Below are 27,598 nucleotides of genomic sequence, written 5' to 3'. Positions count from 1 at the left end.
CTTACTTTATATTTTGTATAATTTATTGTGCAGCTGCTGTTCATGGAGGGGTCAGGAACTCTGCAAGGCACATAAGGTCCATCCCCTTGACTACTGGAAATTGGTACTCAGCTCCACCATCTCAGCTTCTGAAGTTTGCATTGGCCATGTGCTTTCAAGCCTGTACTTCAGAGGGGCTAGGAACTGGCTTTGTTGTTAAAAATAAAGTATAAACATCTTCCCAGTCATGCTATGTACTAAATTAGTTCTCTGAGTATCAATCTTTATGCAACTAAAACAGCACCATCCACACACAAAATCAGCAGGCTTGGGGGACCCCAAAGGCATACAGAAGTAATATCAACAACAAAAAACCTACGAGTGCAATCCTATGCAAGTTTAGACAGAAAAAAGTCCTACAACTCCACATTCCCCAGCCAGCCCAGTGAGGAGTAAGCATGTTCAGGAGGGATGGATAGAATGCCAACTGACTGATGTAGGGTTTGGGGCGGGGAGGCAGGGAGGATGGAAATTGGGGTGAGAGCAGGAGGATGCAATGGAGTATTCTGGAAAAGAGCAGGGCTGGCTGGAGCCCTAGACAGAAACACTCAGCCGTGAAACATGACATTGTTCCAATGGCTTTAAACAGAACAAGGTTTGCATGTAATGAACATTTTATCATTACACAGTCGTACCAAAGAAAATGAAGACACTTGTGGTATCAGCCATCAGGTTTTAAAATTGCCAGTTGTGATATCTGTCATTATATATCTTCACTAGGTTTGCTGAGTTGATCATTTTTAAAAAATCATAGTGTAGACACTATGTCATAGTGTAGACACAATCCCGAGTTAGCCCAGTTAATCCAGAACAGAATGTTCCACAAACATTCTAGAGCATCACAACAAAGTGCCTGTGGAGAACTCCAGATTACTCCGGCAAGTGAGCCAAGTCACAAAGCAATACCACCCCCATCCAATTTTTTAAAAACCCTCCCAGGTTTCAGACTCCAAATTAGGCAATTGCTTTCAATAATCTCCTGGGGATTCCAGGCCAATCCTGGAGGGGTGGAAACCATACAGGATGCAGAGATGGGAACAGGCTGGGTGTTTTTGTTTGTTTTGCACCGGGTAACAGTGCCCCAACTCAGGGAGCGCTCATTCTGCCTCAGTGACTTTCTTCCCTGTGGAGCTTGGAAAATCACATGCCTTTCTTTTCCCCCCAGAGTTCCGGCAGCGAGGAGCGAAGGAGAACGTTGACGCCGCTAGCCCTGCGTGAGAGATACAGCCTCCTCAGTGACAGTACTCTGGGTAAGAGGCCTCTGCACTGGCAACACGGGTCTAGCATAGCACAGGGCCCGTTCCCTCCTGGTCCTGTGTTGGAGGCTGTGTGCAGCATGGGCCAAATGATGCTGCCAGTTTGATGGGTTTGCAATAACACACACACACTTTGGAGATAACAAACGTTTTATGATCCAAGCCAAAATCCCTTTGAATTTCAGCTAGGCTCGCATAAGCTGGGACCATCCCAAGCTACCCCACTCCCTTCACTTTTGCTTTCCCCCAAACTTACCTTTCAGCAGTACCTGGAAGTACAGCCATAAGAGCCACGGCAAACTGCATTTCCCAGTGATCTTTGTGCTGAGAACTTCTAGTTTGTAAGATTTTCAGGCCTAACAAAGGTCCAAGGGCTTTATGCCTCCCCAGCGCTGGAGAGTATGTTTTGGGAATGGGGGTTCACAAGGTGAGAATCCGGGGCAGAGGGGACTTGGAAAGAACAAACACATTCTGAATGGAGATGGGGGATGTCCATCCCAGGGATGGGCAACTTGTAGCCCTGCAGATATTGTGGCCTACAACTCCCATCAGCACAGGCAAAGGTGAGGGGCGATGGGAGTTGTAGGCTGGACCTGGAGTTGACCACCCCTGGTCTATCCTGTGGCACCAGCCAGGGCATTCATTGGAAAAGGTAGGAAATAGACATCAGGAAGTTACCTTGTGAAAGGGGGTGAGGCAAAAGATATCCTGTACCTAAGAGTGCAACATTTTGGTGGGAAATCTAGGGGAGACAACCAGATTTGATGCAGCTATTATTATTGTTATTGTCATCATCATCATCAACATCATTTTTATCCTGGCCTATAGCCGAAGCTCTCTGGGTAAGTACAAAACAAAATGTAAAGATTTTCTAGAAGCCAGCTTGGAGAGTAGCACAGCGATGGCATATGAACTACCAAACTTACCCATCGTGAATATCACATGGTGTAAGATTTCCTGGACTGTGCCAGGCCTTTACCAGGGAGAGGGCCTTTTCATTGGCTGCACCCAGATTTGGAATTCCCTGACCAGAGAGATCCATCTCACCCCTTCCCTGATGGTCACACACTGTATGTAGTGTGAAGTCCTTCTGTTTTAGGAAGACCTTTGCTTGATGGATTTTTACTGCTATTCTTATGGTTTTCTGTTTGTTTTGTTATCTGTTTCTTCTTTTAAGTAATGATGTTTTAGCGGTTAATTGTATCATATTTTTATTTCTATATATTCTGTTTATTTCTTTTTGTTAGCCGTCTTAAACTTTTTGGAAAGGCAGGATATAAATATTTTAAACACATGTATGCATACATGCCACTTCAAACTGCAGGTTGGAGATCATTTCAATGGTTGCCCACATTAAAAACAACAATAACACCTCCTAGCACATTAGGAATAGTTATCACCCTTCCCCATGACATGCTAGCTGTCCACAAGCAGGGAGTTTGAATGCTCCTCCGGATCAAAAGCTCCCTGCCTGTGGAAAGCTGGCACATCAGCCAGAAGGATGCTAGCCTACATGGGCATAAGGGAGAGGCATTTTTCCTCTTTCTTACAGTTTCCAGGGAAGCTGGGTAGGAGCAGTGACTTGAGACCCAGGGTTATATTGGTTGAAAGAGACATCTACTTTGTGCCCTCCTTGCCAGGCGATGTCAACACACCATTAAAGACCCCAGCAGTGACCGAGTGCCGAGGTTTTTGCACCCTGCCTTTGCTCAAAAATCATTCTGAGCCTTCTACCCCACCCCACCCCCCTTTTCAGGCTCAGTAAGCAGCACGGAGAAGGACAGAACCGACATGAAGATGGCTGTCATTGCAGAACACCTGGGCCTCAGTTGGGCTGGTGAGTGGCGCTGTCTTGGAGAGGGACTGAGCCTGGTAAAATGGAGACAGGCCAACCTGGGGGCGAGAGCTCAAAGGGGAGGGCTGGCCAGGTTGGACAGAACCAGCTCACTTTGGGGCTGTATGGTCAGTCGGCTAATGTTTGGGGCTTGAAGGAGGAACTTCCTAGCTCCGAGACTGGGGCATAGCCTAGTAAACAACCCATGTATGCACAGACCTCGGAGCCCTGTTCAGGCACGCTTAGGGATGTGCAACATCAGCCTCTATGATTGGCAGGCAGTATGAAGCCTCCGGATTGGCCAGGCCAAACATAAATATGAGGAGCCTGTTCAGCAGAGCTGTCCTATTTTCCCTGCTGTGTATCAACATCCAATTCAAGCCTCCACTCTGGCTTTAGTCCCCAGCTCTAACCACTGACCCAGGGCTGGCCTCAAGGCCAAGGGTAGGCATGGTTGGGCACCTGCTGAGGTCCCATATCCTAGCAGGGGCACACAGAGAAGGGCCCACAGGAGTTGCTCCTCCTCTTCACCTGCCTGTTCCCCTGCCTCTCGCTGTGGCCCAGACAACAGTTGTGGTGAGAAGGGGGAGCAGGAGATGCCCCGGTCTCCTTGCTTCCTGGCTCCCTGCCTGTCAAGCCAGCAAGTGGTATCAAGGATGAGAGGGAGCAGCTGGGGACAGTGGCAGTGAGAAGGAAGGGGGCCCACGGAGGGTGTCTTGCCCAAGGGCTCGCCACAGCCCGGAGCCAGCACTGAACTGACTTCAGGAGCCCTAGGGAGCCACCAGACCTTGGGGGTGGAATGCAGTGTGCCTGCAGGGAAAGCATCCGTGTAGCTGCTTCCGCCCATGTCTGATGATTGCTCCATTTTGTGTCTTCTTCTGCCTTCCCAACTCTGTCCAGAGCTGGCCCGGGAACTTCAGTTAGGGGTGGACGACATCAACAGGATCCGCGTTGAGAACCCCAACTCCTTGTTGGAGCAGAGCGTGGCCCTGCTGAACCTATGGACCAGTCGTGGCGGCCAAGATGCCAACAGTGCGTGTTAAGAGTGGTGCTAGGGGCGTGTGGGCATCATCTCTTATTTTACCAGAGAGACACATGCCTCAGACCCTCCAGGGACTTTTTCTTTGCCCAGAAAAGGGCAAAGAGCATGGTATTCCTTTTGCTGCACCCAAGGAAACAGAGACGGGACACTCTCCTGCACATGCCCTTTGCACTCCCTTTGCACATGTCTCATCAGATCGATATACACCATAGCTAACCATCCCATGGGTCTCTTTCTGCCACACTCTGATTCCTGGCCTGGGGGCAGTGTTCCTTGTTTGTGCATGGCCCGTGACTCTGCGCACAAGCATGGAAGATGTCCTTGGGTTCACAAACGGCTGCAGGGCAGCACACTCATGGGGGCAGTCTGTGCTTTTGTACGAGCTGAGGCAGGCACTGTTTCCTGCCTTCATGCACACTTACCAGACACATTTCCAAGCTCTTGGAATTGACTTGGGCAACAGCTACATGCAGATATTCAGCGCATTGGGTGTGACAGCGGGGGAATGCACTGAGTGTGACAAAGGTGTACCAGTATGGCCAAAATGTATACAAAATACAGATTTCCTGATGGCGTCGCACCATTTTTTTAAACACTAAAGCAACCCTGATTAACTGTCAGGTGGCAACATTGCATGTAGGCTGGAGAAAGGCAACCGGCAGGCCTGCAGGGCGGGGTGTGTGTGTGCAATACTTACAAAAACGGGAGATGACCACTGCCGTTTTAGAGAAGGCATTCCTTTCCTTCCTGGGTATATGAGAGAACAGGGGATGCTTCTCCTAAGGCAGTGCTTGCTGAGACACGTGTGGATCCTCTAAAAACCAACAAAGTATTCCTCGCTTTTCTTTAGAATTGTTGTTTCTTTCTCATCTGCAAATGTATGCAACATCGAATTGATTAGCTAGCCAATCAGTTGACTGAAACTCAAGATTTCTTTAACTGGGTGGCAGTCTGAGTTAATCCCATAACTCAGTGGTAGAGAGGCCATAGCTCAGTGACAGAGCCCCTGCTTTTCATGTCAAAGGTCCCAGGTTCAATCCCCGGCATCGCCAGGTAGGCCTGAAAAAATACCTGTCCAAAACCGTGGAGCGCCACTGTCAGTCAGTGTCAACAATGCTGGGCCAGATGGTCCAAAGTTCTGACTCAGTATAAAGCAGCTTTCCATGTTCCTTGGTCAAACTACAGGTGACATTAATTGCATAGACTTGTGGAAGACAAGGCTATCAAGGACTAGTCATGATGGGTCTATATTGCCTTCAGTATCAGAGGCAGTATACCTCCAAACAGCAGTTGCTGGGGAACATGAGTGGGTGTCAGGATTCCCTTAGCCCCCACTTCACGCCCAAACATACACAGACAAGAGGCTTCAGTCTACAGCTTTTAATCCATTACTCCACAGGATCATACAGATGCAAATTCTCAGAGACTCTCCATCTACAAGGAATGCCTTCAGGGGTTTCAAATGGAATTTACGAGAGTTGCCTGCCATTTGAAGAGGGAGGCAGTCTTGCTAGCCTGACTTAAGGGGAGGAGGTCCCTCTCTTGTTGTGAGGCCTCTAAGCACAGCTTTTCATGGAAGGCCAATCGGGTAGACCATCCAAGTTCCGCCCCTGCCTTCTCTCTCTTTGCTCTGCGCCTGTGCCTGACATCTATTAGGTCATCCTCCTGTTCGCTGCCTCTCATAGGGGCGGGGTGAGGAAGGACCCTCAAGCTCCGCCATCTGGACATTTGTAACCTGAGAAGCAGGCCTACTCATATCTGAACTAGCCTGGGAACACACCTCCCCCATGTCTGATGGTTCTCCTTCAGAATCTGAACTGCTCAGATCAGAATCTCAGAAACACCCCTGTCAGTGGGAGGGTGGTGCCGCATTCATGTCCTGCTTGTGGGCTTCCCATGGACATCTGGTTGGCCACTGTGGGAACAGAATGCTGGACTTCAGCCTCTTCTTGCATTCTTACGCTCTGTAAAACATAACTCCGCGATGTGCTGGTGGGTGCTTTCAGTGTGGTCTGGTTAGGGATGTCAGAGAAATCCGCTGCGGATTCAAATAAGGCCGGCCCCTCAGGAATCTGCAGCAGATCAGGACCACTTACCTTCGCTCCAGGAGGACTGGAGGTGGAACGGCACTCGGCTGCTTCTTGCCAGCTAGAGCCGTTCGCCTCCTCCCTGGCCCTGCCGATCACCATGTCTTTTCTTTAAAAAAAAAAAAAAAGTGATCGGCAGGATGTGCCCATAGACTTAGACGCAAATAGAGTCGTCAATCTTGCATCTACGTCTATGTGTCCATAGGCTTATACACAAGATCCACGGCTCTATTTTGCATATAAGTCTATGGGCACATCCTGCCGATCGCCTTTTTTTTGTTTTTTTAAAGAAAAGACATGGCGATCGGCAGGGACAGGGAGGAGGTGAAGGGCTCTGGCTGGCAGGAGGGAAGGTAAGCAGCCCCCAAGCCAGTTCCCCCCCCCCCAGAATCCTCTCAGACGGAGCCGCTCTGGAGGATTCGGGGGGGGGAGAATGGACCACCTCCCCCCCCCCATTGATTCCCCACTGGAACGGACAGTGAGGAATCCGTACACCCCTAGGTCTGGTCCTCCTTGGTAACTGGGCAAGATGTCCACAGAGTACCCCACTTTCAGCCTGGCACTCTGCGTCTCGTTGCTAACATGTCCCTTCTTCTTTGGCAGTGGAGAATCTGTACACAGCTCTGCGCAACATTGACCGCAGCGAGATCATCAACATGCTGGAAGGCTCCGCACGGCAGAGCCGTAGCCTGAAGGGCGACAAGCGCTACCCACATAGGGACTACTCCCTGTCACCCTCCCAGATGAATGGTGAGTCCCAGCCAGCCCCTGTTACCATACTGCTGGATCCTGTGGTCCTGGACTTGCGTGCACAGGCGAGGCTTGCACAGGCCCTGAAGCGTGACCGCCCCCCACTCCTCCCCCTGGATCTCTGCTGCCCATTTGGCTTGGTCTGTGGTCCCTGAGATCAACTCAGCAACCAGCTAAGCTACTGCCTGCTAGTTCTTCCTCCTGGAAGTTGCTCCCTCTTTTGCCAGCCTCACCTACAGCTGACCAGCTCAAGGCTCACACTCTGAGGCAATCGAAGAAATCCACCAGGTCAGGGGATCCCACGGTGTGATCATGTCCTGGGATATGGTTGGCTGTCTTTGGGAGAAAGGAGGCAAGAGTGAAGCCGGGAAGTCAAGTGAGGGCCACAGCTGGGCGCTAGGGAATGGATGGGGAGGCAGACGAGGCTGGGAATCTTCGGGCCAAACAAGATGTTTTCAGGCATTTTAAAAAAATAAATAGCAGGGGTACAGAAGAGACCAGTGGTGTGGGAAAGAGAAAAAGAAGCAAGGAGCTGAGAAGTCGGGGTGCCCAGAGACCAGTGGGCAGGAATAACTGAACGAGAGGAAATGGAGATGCTGACCTGTGCTGATGCAGAGAGCGAGAAGGGCGCATATGTTATATGGTGCAGCGGGAGAGAAGAAATGCAATGGATTGGTGAGAGAGCAGAAGAGGGGTTATCTGAGAGAGGGGTTCGGGCAAAGAGACCTGAGGCTGGTGCAGAGAAAAGGGGAGGCGAGAGCATTCTGTGGGGCACAGAGAGAAAAGTTTAGCAGAGGAATTCACAAGAGCCTTACCCAACCTGGTGCTCTCCGGATGTGTCAGACTACAACTCCCAGAAGTTGGATTCTAGGTGTTGTAGTCCAACACATCTGGAGGGCACCAGGGTGGTTGGGGAGGCTGGATTACATAGGTAATACCAATTTGATATGTCTGTAGTTGACAACAGGGATGCAGCGGTAACAACAACGTAAAAATGGTTCTCAGGAGGATTTGAGCAGTGCACCTTTGCCTCAAAAGGATGCTTGGGAGCCGCTGCGAGGGTTGGAAGGTGGGCTTGGGTGCCAACTGCTGTGCTGTGCGTAGACACTGGACCCTGAAGGTACAGTGAGGGTGTGGCTGGAAGTGCTTCTCCGGACAGGGCCTTGGATGGTTCAGGATGTGAATGGAGATGTGGGCAGCAGGCACTAGGCATGGGGCCGAGGGGACAGGCTGGAGGTCTGGGGGCTGTGTTCCAGCTGTAGCCTTGAAGCATCAAACATCTCGCACAAGTGAGGGTGTGAGCAATGACGCACTTCAGTTGGCCCTGGAGACCGAGTGGCGCTGTGGCTGAGGGTGGTGCACACAGGATCTCAAATGCGCTCGCTCTTTCTCTCCCCCCTGTTCCGTTCCCAGTATGGTCCGCGCTCTTCCACATGCTCTCCAGCCAGAGGGGCTGAGTTGGCTGGCCAGTCGGTGCCTGTCGCCATTGTCCTTGGGCCTCATCTGGACCTCTTTCCTCTTCCTCCTCCTCTTTTTCCTCCATTGCCTGTCTCCACTGTCTCTGTTTCTCTCGCTTTCTCTCTCTCTCTCCTGTTTGACCGGGTCATCCGAGACCTTTTGCCTTGCTGCTGAACGCATGATGCGCCCAGCCTGACCAGGCATGCCTTTCTGTGCGGCCACGGCTGAATGCCGCCCCTTCGCCCTCTGCTGCTTTCCCCCTCCTGGCTTCTCTGCCTTGCCCCACAGCTGCTTGCAGGCCCTGAGGAAACAGGATGGGCTGCACCAAAGCCCACCTGGACAGATGGGCTCCCTGAGGGCTCTGCCCCCTGCCCCACTGTGCAGGCAGAGTCCAGCTGCAGCTGAGCAACGCTGCTCAAGGCTGCACAGAGCAGGAGGCACGCTCGGACTGCACCCCTGCAGGAGCGGGAGGCACAGGACCTCCTTTTCCCCTGGGGTGAAGTCTTCCTTTCGGTGCTTATTCATACAGTGCCATCCCTGTCCATGGTGCTTTATATAGTTGCATAAATCAAGAGGTCTAGGACTCCAAGGAGCTCACAATCTACATTTGGATGGAATGGAAAACAGATAAAGAGATAAGCTGTCTATTGTGACAAAGGGAGGCATGCCTCACACTTCTGCCAAGGCTTCCCACTGTCCTGTCTGGATCTGTTCAAGCACCTGGAGGTGCCAAAGCCAGCAAGGGAGGGTACATGCCAGAAAGCAGAGCCAAGGCGAGTCTCACAGCAGGTCACATCAAGTCCAGTCCAGTCCCGTCCAATCAGGTTAGGTCAAGCTGGGCCAAGTCAAGCCAAACCAGTTCCGTCAGGTCAGGTCCGGTTGGCTGAACAGCAAGGCAGGATTAGACCAGGCAAGGGCTTTCATTTAACTAAGACTGAGCCAAGAAGAGCTATTGACTCAGCAGTGGTCGAAGGCATTCTGAAGCCGTTTAAAGCCCGGCGGCTCTGGACCTGCAGGTAGCTCTGCCCCCTCAGAGAAGTAGTTTGTTTCTTAAAGGGCCATCGCCTGATTTTCGCCCCTGGCTCCTATGGGGTGGGGGTGGTGAAGGCTGTAATGGGGGCGTTCCATCTGAGGGGTCAGGCAGAGTTGCACCTTCTGGTCTGGAAGGCCCTGGCGTAGCAAGGGTTGGGCTAACGGAGTGTCTCTCTTCTGCTTCTGAGTCCCCTTCAGAACCAGCGGGGGAACTGAGGCTGGGGAACATGGCACTGGCCAGCCGTGACCCAGATGCCCCCGACAGTCCCAGCGTGCCTCTCCCTCTGTTGTAAACGGCAAGCTCTTGGCTGCGATCCAGCGGGTGCTTCTGGGAATGGCAAGCGCCACAGGGGCCTTCACGCTGTGTCGGCTGCCCATGGCCAAGCGCATCTGTGAAGAACAGAGATTGCACGCAAGCTGTGCATGTGAAGAAATCCTGGACCCAGAGCCATTCCCATAGTGTCTGACCAGGGATGGCGTCTGTCATTGGGTGCATGTGTGGCTAGGGGGTGGGCTGACACTTCCCAACTTGCTTTGCAGAACGCAGCAGGCAGTTCCCGTCATCCACTAAGCAGAGCCCGCTCTAGTCAAGGATGCAGGAGAGGAAGGGATAGTGCTGGCAGGGGGTGGTGGAAAAGGGCTAGCATGAGACCGTTCCGTGCCTGAATCAAACAATCCAAATGACACCCCCGGCCCTTCAGAAGCACACATTACTTTAAATGGGCCACAATATTTCCCTGTGCAGACCCCACTGTGAGGAGTGGGAGCTGTGCCCAGAGCATGGGGGGCTGTGTCCCACTGCTCAGATCTGTCTGCCACCCTTCTGCCACCCTTTACAGCACCCCAGTCCCGCTGCCTGGGGCAGCCTGACTTTCCCTCACTTTCCTCTTGGAGAGACTCTTGTGACTCCAGTCTCTGAAAGCGCGGGCACAATCAGTCTGTGCCTTCTGAAGGTGCCGCCACTCCCCTGTTGTTTTTTGCTGCCAAAGATGTGACACAGCAGCCCCTCTGGAAATGTTTACCAGGCAAAACATGCCCCAAAGTACCCTATTATTAGCGTTGCTCTCTTTGCTCTCCCCTGGTCATTTTGAAATCCAGAGCCCTAATCCCTTGGCTTGGGATAGATGGATCAGTCTCTTTCTGATCCGTGTCAGTTTTGCATGGGTCCGCTCTGATCTGTTTTCTGCAAATGCTTTTTTATTAGAAGGCCTGAAAATTCACATTTAATTTATATGCCTTTTCACCTCAAATATGCATTTTTGTACACCTTTCCCCTAAAATATACATTTTTGTATGCATTTCCACCTAAAGTAGGCACTTTTCTGCACATTTTTGAGCCGAGAACTGCATTGCAAAATTCAGAGATCTGTATAGTCCAACGATAACTTTTCTGAATCACGTTTTAGTCTGGGAAATGCAAATTAAGTTGGTTCACTTAAAAATGCAGACTAAACTACATTGCTAGAGCAATCCCTTGGGCAATAGGCTCCCTGCTCCACCTTCGCATCAGTGACATGCTCACCAGGCCTCTGGGAAGCACCATGCATGCGTGCGCGCACACACATGTCCCCAGCTTGGAGTTAACTCCTAGGGCTTTTCTCTGCCCAAATGTGAGTTGGAGCAATGGGTATGGGCTGTTCCCTTTGACATGCTTTTGGGACTTCTTGGGAACATGTGGAAGACTCAGTGTCCTCCGCCCTGAATTTCCAAAAGGAGATGCACCAGGGCTGAAGCCGCTCTTGAGCATACACGGAGCAGGCTGGGTGTACAACTGTAATAAATAAAACTTGTTAATAATCCTCTGAGATGGTTACATCCCTAAGAGCTGTTCCCCTGAATCCCTGAGGAATGGGATTGGTTGTGGGCACTCAGTACCTAGAGAAATCCTCTCTGCATTTGTTCAGAGTCATGGTGGCTCTGTCATTATCCCACATGACTCAAGTCATATGGTCTAGGAAACAGAGATCTTCATGGGCCTGAGTGAGAATCATTCTGAAACGAGTTCAAAGTGGGTTTTGAGGAAGAGGCTTCACTTCCCATGGCATACATACCGGAGCCTTCCCCAACTTGATGCCCTCCATATGTTTTGGACGACAACTCCCAGGATTCCTGACTTCATGGGAATTGCAATCCCAAACATTTGCAAGGTGCCACGTTCGGGCAGGCTGTCACACACACACATTTATTTTGTCTGATTTTCATCTCTGGTCAAACAGGTGTTTGAAAGTACAAACGAACTGCAACATCTGCTTTCCAGATGTGAAAGTGGGGGGGTAAGCAGATGCTCCAGATGCAGTGGTCTCTGTTTCAGACTGCCTTCAACTCCCTGAAAGAACTTTCTGTGGCAATGTCAGTTCTTGCAGGCAGAGGATTCTGGGGAAGACAAGGCCTGCAGAAGCCCTCTCAGTGCCACCTTCCACATTCCCTTCCCTCCCTTTCCGTGTGAGATGGAGAGAATCAAAACCCAAACAAATGCAAAAGAAAACTCTCTGAAACAAAGAGTTTGAATAATCCTCAAGTCTTTAATAGTAAAAAGAAAAACTGAGTGTGTAGCAGCATGCAATCCATGTCAAAAAACTATCCTTTGGAGACTGACAAAAACTTAAAAGAAGTTCAAACAATGTACAGAAATTTGTTTTCATGCATTCATTTTATTTTTCCCTTGGCTATACAAAGGCAATTGATACATTTCATATATTAAAAAAATGAAAATATGTTGAGCAGCTACACGCTGGACTCTTTATGTTATTAAAGACTTGAAGGGAGTTCCCATTCATGAGGCTTAACAGTTTGTTTGTTTTTGCTGAAATTGATTTTGGAATGCAAATGGAAAACATATGTTGGCCAGAATCTTCATTTGCATTACAGATGCCTCTCCTCTGCTTTGTCTTCCACATTAATGACCATCAGATATTGACATAAACACACACACACAGAGGGGGGGGGGGAGAGAGAGAGAGAGAGAGAGAGAGGCATCTGGACAATTTGAGCCTTATGTATGAAAGCTCTCTACTTTGTAGCATTTGTTTCATTATTGAGTTTTCTTTTTCATTCCTGCCCCTTTGGCGCCTGTTGAGGGATCGCATACTCCTCTCTGGAGAGCATTAGTGGCACTCCCCGGGAAGCAGTTGCAGGCAAAGTGCTCCTGGCTCTTATGGACAATGCCAGACTCCTCGCCCTGCTTAGCAGGTTCACAGTGTGCAGAGCTAAGGAAAGGACAAACCGCCCTTGCTTCTGGTTTCCATTTGAAAGCTGCCATTTGGGTGACAGCCTGGCAGGACCATGACACAGATGGGGGAACTTTCTCTACACCAGGCTGCAGAACCTCAGGCCCCATCCAGCTCTCCTGAGTTCTCACAGAGGCCACGCCCCCTTCCATTTGCCCCACCCCTTCCCCCAACCACCAATTGTTTGGTGGTTTCCTGGATTATGCCATTTTTCCCCATTCTGAAAGGTTGAATTGCCTCCCCTGCAGCTTAGTTGCTGGCAGTAAGAGCTTTAAATTAAAACATACTGCTGTTGGGGGGGGGGTTGGCCCCACCCTTTTGTGTTTGGTCCCACCCCTTTTGGTCTTGACCCACCCCCTTTGCTTTTGGCCCTACCCCTTTTGCCTCTGACCTGACACACCACTCGAATTCAGGCCCTGAAAGTTTCTCTAAAATGGAATTTGGGCCTCAGGCTGAAAAAGGTTCTGTACCCCTGCTCTACACTGGACCCCCCCCCCCCACACACACACACACACACACCGGTGCAAGCCTTGCTTGCCTGGCTTTGTTCACCATCCCAATGGCTGCAATCTCTGACAACCGGGAATTGCCAAAATGCATTGGGGCCAGGACCCCTTTGGCGCAGGTCCCACTCCCCGCCCCCGAGAGCCAGGCCTGTGCATCCCGGCCCTCCCCCTCCCCCTGGCCAGCGTGTCAGCCTGTCGCCCTCTGTCTGCCCACGCAGGTTACGCTTCGCTGCAGGATGAGCTGCTCTCCCCCGCCTCCCTGCATTACGCGCTGCCTTCCCCGCTGTGTGCCGCCGACCAGTACTGGAGCGAGGTGGCCATCATGGACACCATCCCCATGGCCTCCAGCGAGCAGGACGCCCTCATGGAGATGTCGGACATGCAGCTGTGGTCCTCGGGGCTGACGCCCTCGCTGGTGACTGCCGAAGACTCCTCCCTGGAGTGCAGCAAGGCCGAGGACTCGGACGCCACGAGCGAAGGCCGGTTCCCGGGGCAGCTTCTGGAAGATGTGCATGGCCCCGACCCGCTGGGCTCCATGGACCTGGTCGAGGACGACACAGTGGACTCAGACGCCATGAATGGCCTGATGGACATGCTAGAGCAGGAGGAAGGTCAGAGGTCAGAGGGGAGGAGGCCAGAGGGCGAGCACCGGGGGGACCACTTGCGGGGGGAGCCGGGGGTTCCCACAGTGAAGTCTCTCTCCTTCCAGGCCAGCAGAGGGTGCAGGCCCGCATCACGGAGTCGCCCACGGTCAGTCGCGTCATCAACAAGGGCAAAGACAGGTAACAAGCTGCCAGGAGGGAGGGATTCTGCAGCCAGGCCACAGCTCAGTGGCTGAGCACAGGCCCCACACACCGGTGGGGGCTGGTGGTTCTGATGTCCGTGGGGCAGTGGATCTGCACCGGGTTTCAGACACAACCAGTCAGGACTGTAAAGTCGCTATCCAGTCCCTTGGAGAGCTCCATTAGAGTTCTGACTGGTTGTGACTGAAGCCCAGAGTGGATTTACTGCCCCACTGACATCAGAATCACCAGCCCCCATTGCCACATGCAGGTTCAGTTCCCCGCATCTCCATCCAAAAGGAACCCAGGGAGCAGAGCTGGGAAAGACTCTTCTCTGTCTGCATCGTGAAAAGCTGCTGCCCGTTGAACTAGACCCAGGGTGGGCAACACGCAGCCTCCCAGGGGGGACTTTTGTGACCCCCCTGGCTCCGTGCCGCGGCACCAGATTCCCGGTGGTTCTGCTGGGGAAAGGCATGCGCCCCCCACACACCTTGTTTCCCATCACAATTGCCAGTTCTGCAGGGAAACGGGGTGCACACGGACTGTGTCCTGGGTCGCTCTGCAGAATCGTGCTTCCCCCAGCCTGCCAAATGGCTGCTTGGAGGCTGTGGGGACAGCAGGTCTGCTGGGATTGCAGCTGCATGGCCACTTGCAGTTGCAGGGGAGGGGTGTGGCCCCCAGAGAGCTCAGGGGGGTTCCAGTGCAGCCCCCCAAACCGCTGAAATGGCCCACCCTGGACTAGAAAATGCCGGGCTGGATGGAGCAATGTTCTGAGCAGCTAAACCAAGTGCAAAGGGTTCATGTGATTTGGGGTGGTGGGCCGGGGCCTGCAGTTCGGTGTTGCTCTTGACTCTATGCAGACTTTGGCCATCTTTACCCCACCTGGCGGTCGACTGAGGGGATGTCTGCATGCTCACTGAGTTTCCTTTGTTTGCCTGAGCTTTGGGAGGCAGGCATGAGTGTGTGAGCCTGTCTTTCTGTCCTCGGTCCCCAGGCTAGGTGACTGGGCCGTGGAGAGCTCCTTTGTCTCCAGCCTGTCGGACCTGCCCAAGGGGGTGTCGTTGAGCCCCCTGCCACTGCTGCGGCAAGCGGTGCCCTACAGCGTGCGGGGCCGGGAGCAGGAGAGGCCGGAGCACAGGCGGAGTGACTCGGCGGCGGAGAGGGAGAGCCCCCCGCTGCACAGGGATTGGGGCCTCCAGCCAGGGAGGGAGCAGGGCCTGGCCAAGTGGCTGGAAGAGGCCGGCAGCAGCTTCTTTGGACAAACACAGGTAGGCAGGCGCAAGGTTGCTTCGCAGTCTCTGTTTCTCTGCCCAAGCCCACAGCACCAAGGTGCTCCTACACAGGCGGGTCCTAGCGCTCCCCAGTAATTGCTGTTCCACTGTAACCTATGAGAAACATTGCAGCTCACTTTGGCTTTCCAGAATTTGGGGGGATATAGCCCTTTGTGTGTGTGTCCATCCCGCTATGTTCTCTCCACACTGCTGGGCGTGACGTAAGCTCCATGGGCAGGAACAGGGCTTAGGCCAGATTTGGGAAGTGGGGAAGCAGTTCTCAAATGATGACGGAAAGGCAGCATGGGTGAGTTTATTTAATCGATTTTTAAATTAGTACTATAATATTCTTTCATTTAAATGCTATTGTGTGAATATTTTAATGTAGCCCAAAAGGCGTTTTAGCGCTAATCAAAAGTTTTAAAAATGTTGTTGATAAAATGGTGTCAGCTAGGAAGAAAGTGTACCAAGTGGTGATAGATTCACCTTGGGATGGAAGAATCTGTCTGTTACACTTTTTTAAATTACAGATGTGTGAGAAATTCATTCAGTTTGCATTTCCATGTGAACGTACCAAATTTGCACATCCTGAACATCAACATTCATAGTTTTCCGAACTTTATGTTAGAGGTCCAAAAAAATGTGTACAAAAATCTGTAGATTTGAAAAAAGTACTTACAAAAATGCATATATTTTGAAAAATGTGCACAAAAATATGTATGAATTTTCATGTGGAGTTAAAAAAAAACACCCAGTGCTACACAGAAACAGGACAACACAAACTTAGAAGTGGAAAAATGAGGGCCGGAGTAAAAGTTAATTCAACACCATTCCTATTTCTCATATTTGAGGTTTTAAAATCTTTTTTAGTTTTTTTTTAATTCGTTTTTTAATTTTTAGTTTTTTAGCTTTTTAGTTTTTTTTTATTATTTCTGTCCTTTTTATGAAGAAATTTGCAAATTTGGGTAAGTTCTTATCCAAAAACAAGACAAATGAAATTCTCGCCCATCTGCACCAGCCACATTCAATAGGTACAGCTATTCCCAGCATGGAGGGGACTGTGTTGTCCTGTTTCCACATCAATATGCAAAAAAATATATTCTGTAAAAATGACATCAAAATTCACATTTAAACTCTTAGTTAAATATGCATTTTTGTACACATTTCAGTCCTTTTGGGGGCCAAGAACTGTATCACAGAATCCAGAGAAATGCATAACCGGAAGGATAACTGTGTTTCAGTCAAAGTATTAGTCGGGGAAACGTGAATTGGGTCAGCTTGCTTAAACATGCGGACCAAACAAATCCCCAAACATCTTTATGCAGAACCCAGAAGCCCCCTGCTACAATATCACTCCGGTGTCATCCACAGCTGGGGACCTGGGCTTCTTAAGGCCCGCCATCTCCTGTACGTACCCCCTCATTATGGAATACCCTCCTGAGGTGGGCCCCCACACTGTATGCCAGCCTTCCCCAAGCTGGGGCCTTCCAGATGTAGTCCAACACATCTGGAGGGTGCCAGGTTGCAGAAGGCTGCTGTATTCAGACAGAGAGCTAAGCAACTGTCCGACTACACCAGGCAAAGAGCTGTCTCTTTAGGCAGGGCTTCAGGGACAGTGGGTTCTCTTGCCCCCTTCTTTTTCTCTTCTATGGTCCCCTGGCTACTGTTCTGAGTTTCTGCTGAAATACATATGTTATCTATTCTTGGCCAGCTGCTGCAGGTTTTTGTTTTTGTTTTTACTGTATACGGGGTGTGTGTGTGTGTGTTTTAACTGATCATGGTGTGAGCCATTTTGAGTTATATTACACAGAAAGTAAAGCGGAATATACATTTTCAAAGTAAATCACGAAAAAGTAAATCACTTAACTCACTCATGGACTTAGGCAGGTGGCCATCGCCCAGCCCCAATCCCCTCCATCACCACCCCCATTTGCATTATGGGGATACGAATAGTGGCCTCCTTTACAGGGTAAGAACTGGAAAGCAGTGTGCAGTAGTGGTCAGAGCATTGGGCTGCTCCTTGGGAGATCTGGGTTGTAATCCCCACTCGGCTGTGAAGCTGACTGTGTGACTTTGGGCCAAGTCACTGATTCTTAGCCTAACATAAGATGTAAGGCTCCCTGCAAGAGGGGAAAAAAGCAAGATATAAATGTAATAATAAATAAAAATTAAAAATCTAATTGAGCTAATTAATCCAGTTCAAGCATGTAAAGCATTTCATGTGCTTTAGCTGAATATTCCTTCCAAAGAGCCCTGTAAAGCAGCCCAGCGTTATTGCAGCCTGTTTGGCGGATGGGAGAAGCTAAAGCTGCAGAAAGGAAAACCTCTGCAAAATGTTAGGCACCGGTTCTGATTTGGAGGGCCTGCACAGGACCACTTGACTTGCCTGCTGGTGCTCTGCTTGGATGTTTGTCTGTGCTGCTTCTCATTTGTTTTCATTTTTACTTCTTACGAAGTGGCAGGGGTGGTTCTTCTTACTGTGTTTTTGAAAGCAAGCTGCCCTGTGGACCCCTCTGGCTTGAAAAGTGGGTGAGAGAAGTCTGCAAAACAGCAGAGTCGCTCTGCCTCGCTAGGCTTTGCACGACGGAACAGAAGGCGCTCCCTCCCTGGGCTCCAGCCTCTTGCTCAGGGGAGGGGGGTTGTCTTGCTGGGAGCCCGGCCTCCTCGCATTTAGCCTCGGTGCACTATTTATATCCCGCTGGGCCAGCCTCTCTGCTTGCTTCCTAATTGGGTAGCGCCAGTTCTCGCCCAAAGCCAGGCATGGAGGGACCAGAAATAGAGCCACGGGGGATGCAGAGGGTGGCAGGTAGCGGTGCTGGACTTAGGCACAGGGCCTTCACCTAGCTGGCTCGGGCCAGCAAGACATGCTCCCAACCCCCTGGAGCCAAGACTTTCCAGGAATCCAGATGGGGGCACAGGGCTGGGCAGACCTCACTCCATCCCCACCCCCCAAGGGACAAGGTCGCCCCCTTCCCGGCACACAAGAGGCCCTGCCAGGGCTGAAGCACTCTGCTCAGGCCCCCCGGCAGCTCCCTTCGGACTGGAGGAGGGGGCAGGGAGGCTTGGCTGAGAGCCTCCAAGCAGCTGGTCCAGGCGCAGGCTAGGATTACAGCCGCCTGTCTTGTCCCTGCTTCCCAGTCACCAGCCAGAGGCTGCTCCTGCCACCCGCCCGGGCAGTGCCCTCCTGCCATGAGAGAAAGCAGGCCTTAGGCTCGGGCCGGCTGGGCTGGACGACGGGCCGTGCGGCCGTCCGGCTCCCCCCTCCCCTGGGCGACCATGTGGGGCTTTCTGACTCAGCTGCTTATCAGCTTGGTCCTGCTGGGCTTCTTCCTGGTCAGCTGCCAGAACCTCTTGCACATCGCCCAGGGCTCGGTCCGCTTCGTGCTGAAGCACATCCACCAGGAGCTGGACAAAGAGCTGGGCGAGAGCGAGGGGCTCAGCGACGACGAGGAGGCTGTCTCCACCCGGGTGGTGCGCAGGCGTGTCATCGTCCAGGTAGCCGGTGGCTCCCGCAGGGGTGAGGGGCACAGCCAGCCCAGGAGCCTTTCCTTTCCGTGGGTTAGGTGCGGTGCCATGGTCCAGCGCCTGCTCTTCCACCCGAACTGCTTAGCTCCTGTACCCCAGTCAAGGACACCATGTCAGGCTTCGCTGGCAGCATGATGCAAGGGCACCGGGAGCCAGGGAAAGCTGGCTTTGTCTCAACAGTAGATCTTGGCGGGGGGGAGTAGGGAAGAGCAGCCCTCCGTGCAGGCTGTGTGAGCAGGAAGGATGTCTGGATCCCACCCACCCCCAAAGTAGCTCTCTGCTTCGTTCTTCCAGGGTAATGAAGCACTGGATATTCCGGGGGAACAAGTGACTGAAGAGCAATTCACCGATGAGCAAGGCAACATCGTCACCAAGAAGGTGAGTCCCTTGCAAGGTGGAGGAGAAGGAAGGAAAGTATGTGTGTGGGGGTTCAATGCTAGGATCCCAGACAACCTACCCTAAGAAGGTGAGTCCCTTGCAAGGTGGAGGAGAAGGAGGGAAAGTGTGGATTTTTTTTCCCCAATGCTAGGATCCCAGACAAGCTACCTTAAGAAGCTGAGTCCCTTGCAAGGTGGAGGAGAAGGAGGAGAAAGGGGGGGTCAACACTAGGATCCCTGACAAGCTACCTTAACATGGTGACCTCTACCCACCCAGTGAGCCATTCCTTCAAGCTCTGATGCCAGAAAAGGACAGCTTATGGGATGACATCCACTTGCACCCCTTTGCCTCCAGAATCTTTTTGTTTGTATAAGCGTTTGCTCCTTTAATCAATTACTTATTTCTCATTTCATTTTGCCCTTTGCACCGCAGTTCTCCAAGTGATGTGAACCCCATGGAAATGGAGCCCTTGCATAAAACGCTAGCACCCCGGGATGCTAGCATTTCATGCAAAGGTTGTGTTTCCTTGGAACAAGGTCACTGGAGGCTTCTGGCATTTTCGAAAACCATTTTCCAAAGGGATCCTTCTTCCCCTACCTTTTCCCCCTCCGCCCCAAGAAAAGTGCTCAGTGAATTCTACGAAAATGCCAGCTGCTGCAACTCCCCCAAACGGCTGGCATTTTCGTAGAATTCACTGAGCACGATCCTTGGGGTGGAGGGGGAAAAAGTAAAGGAAGAAAGATCCCTTCAGAAATTTGCTGGCCATTAAGAGCCTAACACCGCCTTCCCCAGGCTGGCTGAGGATGATGAGAGACATAGACCAACATATCTGGAGGACACCGGGTTAGGGGAGGCTAGCCAATCTGCCAGGATAAATGTGTTCAACAAGTTTTGGCTCACCACTGATCTTGAGCCTTTTGCAACCAGAGTCACTAGGCTGCAAGGAATCCCTGAAAGGTCATCTAGACCAACTCCAGATCTCATTACAACATGAGCTGTTCCTCCAAAGAGTTTGGCACGGCATACCTGGCCTTCATCCCATACTGTCCTCACAACGCCCCTGTGAGACAGGCGAGGTCAGTTGATGGTGACTGGCCCCATGGCCAATCACTGGGGATTTGAACCCAGGTCTCCCTAGTCCAAGTCCAACCTGGGATGAGGAAGCAGTTTCTCCCAGGACAAATCGGCAAAGTAGTTCATGTCATCCTGGGGGCTTTGGATGTATGGGGGTGGGGGAAGAGGCTGCCTTGGTTTGCTCTAGAGCAGCCTTCCCCAACCTGGTGGCCTCCAGATATGTTGAGCTACATGTCCCATCTTTCCCAGCCATGCTAGGAATGATAGGAATTTCAGTCCAACACATCTGGAGGATACCAGGTTGGGAAGGTAGCTTGATAGGATGTAGCTTGGCTCACTTGCTTAAGTAATTGGGAGCAACTTGCAGTCCAGGCACCTTTTCATCTGATTTGTGAAGGTAAATCAGTTGGGGGGACGAGGAGCAGGAGGGAGGGATGTGGAGGGGAAGTTGGGGTTTGAAATGGGTCACCTCTGCTGTAATTCTGCGCCCAGTACCCCAGGAAATTGTTTGTGTAGCTCTGCTAAAATATTTGCAAAGGATATTGATTTTGGAGTGTGTGTGTGTGTGTGTGTGTGTGTGTGAGTGACAGAGGGAGAGAGGCCCCGATCATTAGAGGAAATGTATGATGGCTCGCAGCTGGGATTCGACTGGAATCCTATCCTTGTGCATATTCTGTTCATTTCAGTAAACCTGTACAAGAGATCTTCCCAGGAAATAGCTTTCGTCCCCTGAATCAGCTCTCTGTCTCTGGTCCCCTTAATGGTGCCTGGAATCCAGTGCCCGAGCCAACCGAACTGTCTGTCTCTGTCCGGACTCAGCGCCTGTGCTCAGCCAAGCCTGACTTTTGTACCCAAAGACCTCGTTGTGGGAACTGGCAGGAGTCGAGGACAGAGGAGGGTGTCCCAGCGGCACTGGGCGGTAGAGGGGGTTTGAGGCTCTCCACAGGGTCCTAAAGAGACCAGAGTCCAAATTAGGAGCAGGACCAACATGCGGGGGGCTGAGAGGTGAATACTGGTGACATTTTAGCCCACCAGACAGAAACAAAATACCCTATGCCCTAAAATCCCCTTGCAGCTGCCCTCACACTGATCCCTTAACTCTCTTGTCTTGCTCAGGCGAGAGATATGAGTGGATATTCTGAGGCAAGGCCTGTCCCTAGAGATGTGGAAGAGGAGCGGGAGGAGCGGCCCAGTGAGAGGTCTAGTGCTGTGTGTGTGTGTGTGTGTGTGTGTGTTCGTTCGTGCACACGTGCTCATGCCTGAGGAGCAGCAAATCCTTAGTTGTGAGGAAGCATGCCCGTGCCAGATGTGAGTGGCCAGGTGAAGAGGGGAGGTGACAATGCACAGGTCCTAGCCAGTAGTAACAGTAGCTTTCTACAGCACTATTGATGTACATGGCACTTTATTGCGTCGCCATGTATGTTAGGGAGGCGGTGGGCTCTCCCACACTGGAGGCGTTCAAGACGAGGCTGGACAGCCATCTGTCGGGGATGCTGTGACTTGGATTCCTGCATTGAGCAGGGGGTCGGACTCGATGGCCTTGTAGGCCCCTTCCAACCTTACGATTCTATGATTCTGTGAAATGCAAAAAGAAACGTTCTTTCCCCAGTGCACGTTTTCTCAGAAGTAAGACTCGTTAAGTTCAATGTGGTTTACCCCCAGGTAGTTGTACGTAGGATTGCTGCCTAAGAGTTGGAGCTGAGAAACAGGAAGTCCCTGTTTCAAATCTCTCCTCTACCCTGAACTGGCCAGATGGCCTTTGGCAAGCTCCTGTTCTCTCACGCCCTCAGTTCTCCATCTGTAATACAGAGATGATAATACTGGCTTATTTTACAGGGTTGTTGTAAGGATTGCAACAAGATAATGTATAGACATTTTAGCCCACAGGGGAAATAAAATATCCTCAGGATCTTTGAGCATTTAGATAAATGCTGGGTATTTATTATTGCTACAGTAATAGTATGGGAGGGGGAATGAGGGAGGGAGGGAGAAGCAAGAGTCACAACTAGTGAACGTAGGCAAATGCTCTGAAACGCACTTCTCGACTGGGCTTCACTAAGGCAGGGTGGGCAACTTGTGGCCTTCCAGATCTTGCCGGACTACAGTTCCCATCAGTCCTAACCAGCATAGCCGATGGTAAAGAATGATGAGAGTTGCAGCTGAACTTCTGGAGGGCCACAAGTTGCCTTTCCCCACACTATGGAGTTAAGCGAAAGACTCCACAGAACAGTGCCACATAGGTGCTCTGGGAAGGACGTCCTGGCCTAAGAGGCAGCAAGGGCGAGTGGGTGGAGTCTCCAAGGCAGAGTGGGCGGAGTTTAAGACAACAGGAGCTCTCCGAGGGCCACCTGTAATTTCTCACTCGCCCGTTGCAGATTATCCGGAAGGTGGTGCGGCAGCTGGACACGGACAGCACGGGCGACGGGCGGCCACATGAAGAGGTGACTATCGTGGGCCCCCTGCAGGAGCCTCATGAGCTGGAAGCCGAGGCTGATCCCTTTCTGAAATATGCCACCTGGCAGCAGGAGAGTGCGAGCAGCAAGGTACCCGAGCCCCGTGGGCAGCCTGCCCTCAGGGCTCTGGCTGCATCCTCCCTGTCGTCTCTTCTGTGCCCCTCACTCTTCCCTCCCCACTCTTTCCCCCCACCGTGGCACAGCAGCCCCGCTCCCTTGCCCACGTCAGACTTCTGACTTTCCACAGTGTCATCTGCCATCTGACTTCCTTCTCCGTGTGTTTCTCTGTCTGTCTCTCTGCCTGCCTGCCTGCCTGCCTGCCTGCCCCGTGGGTTTGTCCATGACCGTGTCCGGCTTTGCTGTCTCTTGCTGCTGTTACCCAGGAGGAGGCTCAAGGGAGCGTCCCAAGATCGGAGCTGCTTGGGGGCAGGATGGGGGCTCAGATAGTGAAACGAGCCAGCCTGAAAAGGGGGAAGCAGTGACACCCCAGCCCCCCTCGAGTGGCCTCTTTGGAGGTAAACACCCCTTTGTTCTTACTAGTGGCTGGGAAGGGAGGGCGGTGTGGAGACGGTGCTCACACCTACAAGACTCCCTTGTCATCACTGCCTTGGACTGCGGTATGTCACCCCGTCCGCCAGTGGGCCCAGTTTCTCTGTCCTTAGCCTACTCCAGTCCCCTTGGTCCCAGAACACAAAAATGGGAACACAAAGGATGTTCACAATGCTGCAAGCCTCATTTGGACGAACGTCTGTCTTGGCCCCAGCACTCACACTGAAATCATCCAAGGTTCTCTGTTCAGGGGCAGCAGCACAGGGCCTGAGAAGGGTCGCTTGGTCCCCCCCGGGTCCCAGCCCCAGCCTTTTTAGGTCTTCCTTTGTGTAGAATGAACAGGCATAGAAGGGGGTTGGCAGGTTTTGCCCTCCTGACTTGTACCTGTTCGTAAGAACAGCTGTGCGCATAGGGAGTGCGGAGAGGCGGGCGGGAGTTTTGCTGCCCTCTGCCCTCATCCCAAAAAATAACCATGGTTATCCTGCCCACCCCCGTCACCTCATTTTGTGGCTTTCAAATGGGACCACTAAACTGAGGGAGCCATTTTTGCTCAGCACCAGGAATGGCTGCCTTGGGACAGAGTGTAGAGCATTCAGGAGACAGGAGGTTCTGTGCAGGGCGAAGGAGGGGGCTCCTTCCTGGCCCCCTGCTGTGAGCCATGCCTGCTTGACCAGATGACCCTGGGCCAGTTTCTGCCTCTCTCTGCCACGCATGTAAGGAGAGCACTGAATATCTCACCTCACAGGGTACACGTAGACAGGAATGTAATTGAGAGGGTGGTGCACTTTTAACATGCCCAGAACATGATATAAATGACTGGTGAACCCCAGGGCACTCTGCATAAGGAGTGATCCTTCTTATGCATGTAGGATCCATTCCAGAGCTGGGGGAGGGAGCAGCGCCGTAAATCCGGGGTGGGGGGAGTCCACTCCGAGGCAGGGGAAGCTGGTGGCTCCGATGTCAGTGGGTCGGTGAATCCGCTCCAGGTTTCAGCCAGAACTCTAAAGGAGCTATCCAAGGTGCTCCAAGGGTTCCAACCATAAACTGCTCTTGCCCATCTGCAGGCAGTCTTATGAGTGCAGGAACAGGAAAATCAAGGAAGGAGGTGTAAGAAGGCACTGGATACATCTGGGTGGGCCCTTTGTCTAGGGAAGGGGGTTCATGGCCAAGACCTGCCCCCCAAGGGTGAGCTGGCTGTGAATGTTGGATGCTGCCATACAGCAGCTCAGACCACTGGTCCATCTAGCCCAGTAGTGTCTACTCTGACTGGCAGCAGCTCTGGCTCTCCAGGACCTTGGGCAGAGAGAGGACATTCCCATCACCTGCTACCGGATCCTTTTAACTGGCCGCGGCGGGGATTGAAGTTGGGTTGTCTGCGTGCAAAGCCGGGGTTCTGCTGCTGGGCTGTGACTTGGTGTAGCTCTCCCCTGGAGCAAGGGGGGGCCTGGAATCATGGAGGAGAGGCTGTCACCTGGGGAAAGGGGGCCCATGCACGTGTCTTCCCCTCGGAGTCGCAAAGCCTTCCCGCAAAGGGCCTGTTTGAAAGAGACATGCTCCCAAAGGAGGCTCCCTCTGTGCTACCCCCCCCCCCCGACGCTGCCACCCAGGTTGCCTCTCACACAGAGCTGTGCTGTGGACTTTCAGCATCTTCTGGACCCCCAGCACTGGGTGGGGTGTCACAGCGGTATCGGTGGAGTAGAGTCGGCAGCCTCCTGATCGCAGCAGCTGCTGCTTCTGTGCCCTTCAACACAGAGCAGCAGGGTGGGGAGGCAGCTCTTCCTGCCGGAGGTGAGGCTCTACCTGCAGCACTTCTCCTGGTCTTGCCCGCCTGAATGGCCTGGGGGTCTCCTGTTCCCGAGTTAGAGCATCTGTGTCTCAAGACACCGCGAAGGTTGGCAGCGGCACATTTCTCCTGCTCTGACGGGAGAAGCTGCATCATCCAAATCACTCCTTTCTGTGTGCTCCACCGAAAAGCCTGAGAATTCTGCCTCCTGGCCCCCCTCTGAAGATCCTCGCGCTGCCACCGGAGCGGAGGTTCGACGGTGTGGCTCCCCTGTTTGGTCTCCATTGCAAAAGACGCTGCACCTGAAAGTTGCCGGCGTGGTGCAGCAGTGCCTTACCGCTCTGCCTTGCTGGGTGGTACAGAAGGCAGCACAAGACGGGCAGATTTCCCCACAGCTTGCAGCACCGTGACGAGAGAAGTCTCTCCTGCCGAACTTCTCCCTCTCCAAATAGCTAGCGAAGTCTGCTTCACCATGGACCGGGGCTTTGCTATGCTCCAGGGGTGTGGCTGTGCCTGCGTGTGTCATCGTCGGTCTGTGTTGCTCCCACGGCTGCTCCCTCCTGTGCCCTGCCCTGGTGGGAGCCCAAAGTCTGGGCACTCAAAATAGGTCTTGCCCTGAACACAAGAGGGCCTGCGGGGATGCTCTCTGCTGTCCCAGGCTTGCCTAATGCCTCAGCATCAAAGGCGGGTGGAGAAATGCCTGCTTTTGCATTGCAAGTCCTTCAGTGCTGTTGCCACCCTTTATATACATATATACAGGAAGCAGCTCTGGAATTGTGCTGTTATCCTTGAGAGCTAGAAACCTGGCTTCTAAAATACATACATACATACATACATACATGGGGATGCTTGACTTCTGCACCCAAAAGCAGTGTCTCGTTTTTGCAGTTGCATGGATTGGTCACAGTCTCGTGACATGTGCAAGCCTGAATCTAGTGCTTAAATTACAGCAGGGAAAGGTGGAGAGCCTGTAATGAAATCCACAAGCACCAGCCCTGACTCCCTCAGATTTTTACACCCCCCTCAAAGCTTTCTAAAGAAAATAGCTATGGGGCTGTCATAAAAGATAAGGGGGAAAGGGCCCCTCTGCCCCCACCCCCAATTCCAGCAGTGGGCCAGCTACAGCTAAAGGTAGGGGTGTGTGACTACTACTCCCTTCCCAAGACATTTCTTTGTCCTTGCTGAAGGTCATTCAGCTCCCTTTGAAATTCATCAGATGTGTTGCCAAAACAGGAACCTTCAAATTTTGTGTAAAGCTCAAATCTGGTGGCAAGCTATGGATGGGCAAAACACACACAAAGGAATCATGTGGGTCTCATCAAAATATTTTGTGTTCTCCTGAAATTCCTTGGACATTTTCCCCAAACAGGACCCTCAGATTTGCCCTGCATTTCATTTTGAGCAAAATTTGGCAGCATCTCTAACTAACGCTCCTCATGTGGGCAGACAATGGTGATGAATCATGCTGGAAAGCATATCTGTGCTAGGAAGTGATGTCGGTGTTCATCCCAGTTTAGCTGCTGTGGCTTCCCCAAAGCATCCTGAGAATTGTAGTTTGGTGGAGGATGCTGGGAGTTTTCTATGCCCTCCCTCCAAAGCTACAGTTCCTGGGGTGGGGGGTGACAGGGAGAGGGGGAGGGAGCATTAGAAAAGCTTTCAGCCTATGGCGTTGATGAGCCTTATGAGTGCGTGGGTTCCCCAGGGAAAAGTGCTGTGTTTTGGCAGCAAGGCCCTCTGGCATTACTAACCTAAGCTCTCTCTTTTTTCTCCCAGGGTCTCACCTCGACACCAACCCACTGACCTCCACCCCTCTTGTGCCCCCCACACGGCCAGGCGAGTGGAGCTGCCAGCTCACCAGGGCAGGGCCGGCTGTTCATGATTCTTTAGGTTAATGGCATGATTTCCGTAAGAGACATAACTTTACTGTCTTATCCGCATGACCGACCAACTGCAGACGCATGAGCTACAGTTCTTCCTCCTGACTCAAAGCCTGGACCAGGAAACCCAGGAGAGGGGAAACCATGTAATGGTGTGTGGGGGGGTGTCCTTTCCAAAGCCCCCTTCTCGACATGGCGCCTCGGCCTCCTGGGGAAGGAGCAAGCTGGACGGAGCTCATCTGCCATCCCACCCACCCCTGCTCAGCTCTCCTGCCGGCTCTGTGCTCAGCTGTGCTACGCCCATCTCTGGTGCCTGAGTGTATCCAGCGTGGGCTTCCGGTGAAGGTCTGTTAGGCCTGGGAGATGGGAAGCAGCAGAGGGCTGCCCAGGGGCCCTCCCGCCCAGTCGTTCTCACCAGGTTCGGGTGGAAAGCGTGGCCTGGACAGTTGCTCAAACCTTGTGTATATGATCACGAACCGATACCTACTATGCAAACACAAATAGGGACGTTCGGCAGGATTGTATTGGCTCAGCTCCCTGGAAACCTCCACAGGCCACCAGCCGTTTGTAGAATGGAGGCGGGAAGAGCTAGGATTGACTAGAGGCAGAGCAAGCCCCCCCCCCGGGCTCATCTCTCTCTCTCTCTCTCTCTCTCTCTCTCTCTCTCTCTCTCTC

General features: G+C 52.3%; 1 protein-coding gene across 6 annotated transcripts in view; it reads left to right on the top strand.

Annotated features, from left to right (window-relative positions):
- Positions 1-27,598, top strand: part of ANK1 (ankyrin 1) — a 144,822-nt gene extending 117,224 nt beyond the window's left edge. The window contains exons 35-45 of one of the 6 annotated variants that reach the window (XM_084804069.1): positions 1,205-1,289; positions 3,052-3,132; positions 4,030-4,161; positions 6,862-7,008; positions 13,450-13,842; positions 13,941-14,013; positions 15,008-15,281; positions 19,104-19,187; positions 22,637-22,702; positions 23,098-23,229; positions 26,820-27,598. In XM_084804069.1, the coding sequence (XP_084660195.1) occupies positions 1,205-1,289; positions 3,052-3,132; positions 4,030-4,161; positions 6,862-7,008; positions 13,450-13,842; positions 13,941-14,013; positions 15,008-15,281; positions 19,104-19,187; positions 22,637-22,702; positions 23,098-23,196 (1,434 nt within the window). In that variant the 3' untranslated portion in view covers positions 23,197-23,229; positions 26,820-27,598. Of the gene's footprint in view, positions 1-1,204; positions 1,290-3,051; positions 3,133-4,029; positions 4,162-6,861; positions 7,009-13,449; positions 13,843-13,940; positions 14,014-15,007; positions 15,282-19,103; positions 19,188-22,636; positions 23,048-23,097; positions 23,230-26,819 lie in introns of those variants that run through there. The other 5 variants (XM_084804067.1, XR_014783747.1, XM_084804070.1 and 2 more) reach the window with 5 other exon arrangements.

Source organism: Heloderma suspectum, chromosome 6, assembly GCF_057233095.1.
Source record: "Heloderma suspectum isolate Gila_16-S chromosome 6, 16-S_ref, whole genome shotgun sequence".
Lineage (NCBI taxonomy): Eukaryota > Metazoa > Chordata > Lepidosauria > Squamata > Helodermatidae > Heloderma > Heloderma suspectum.
Note: the sequence above shows the minus strand (reverse complement) of the source record. Positions and strands in the feature narration are given on the sequence as shown.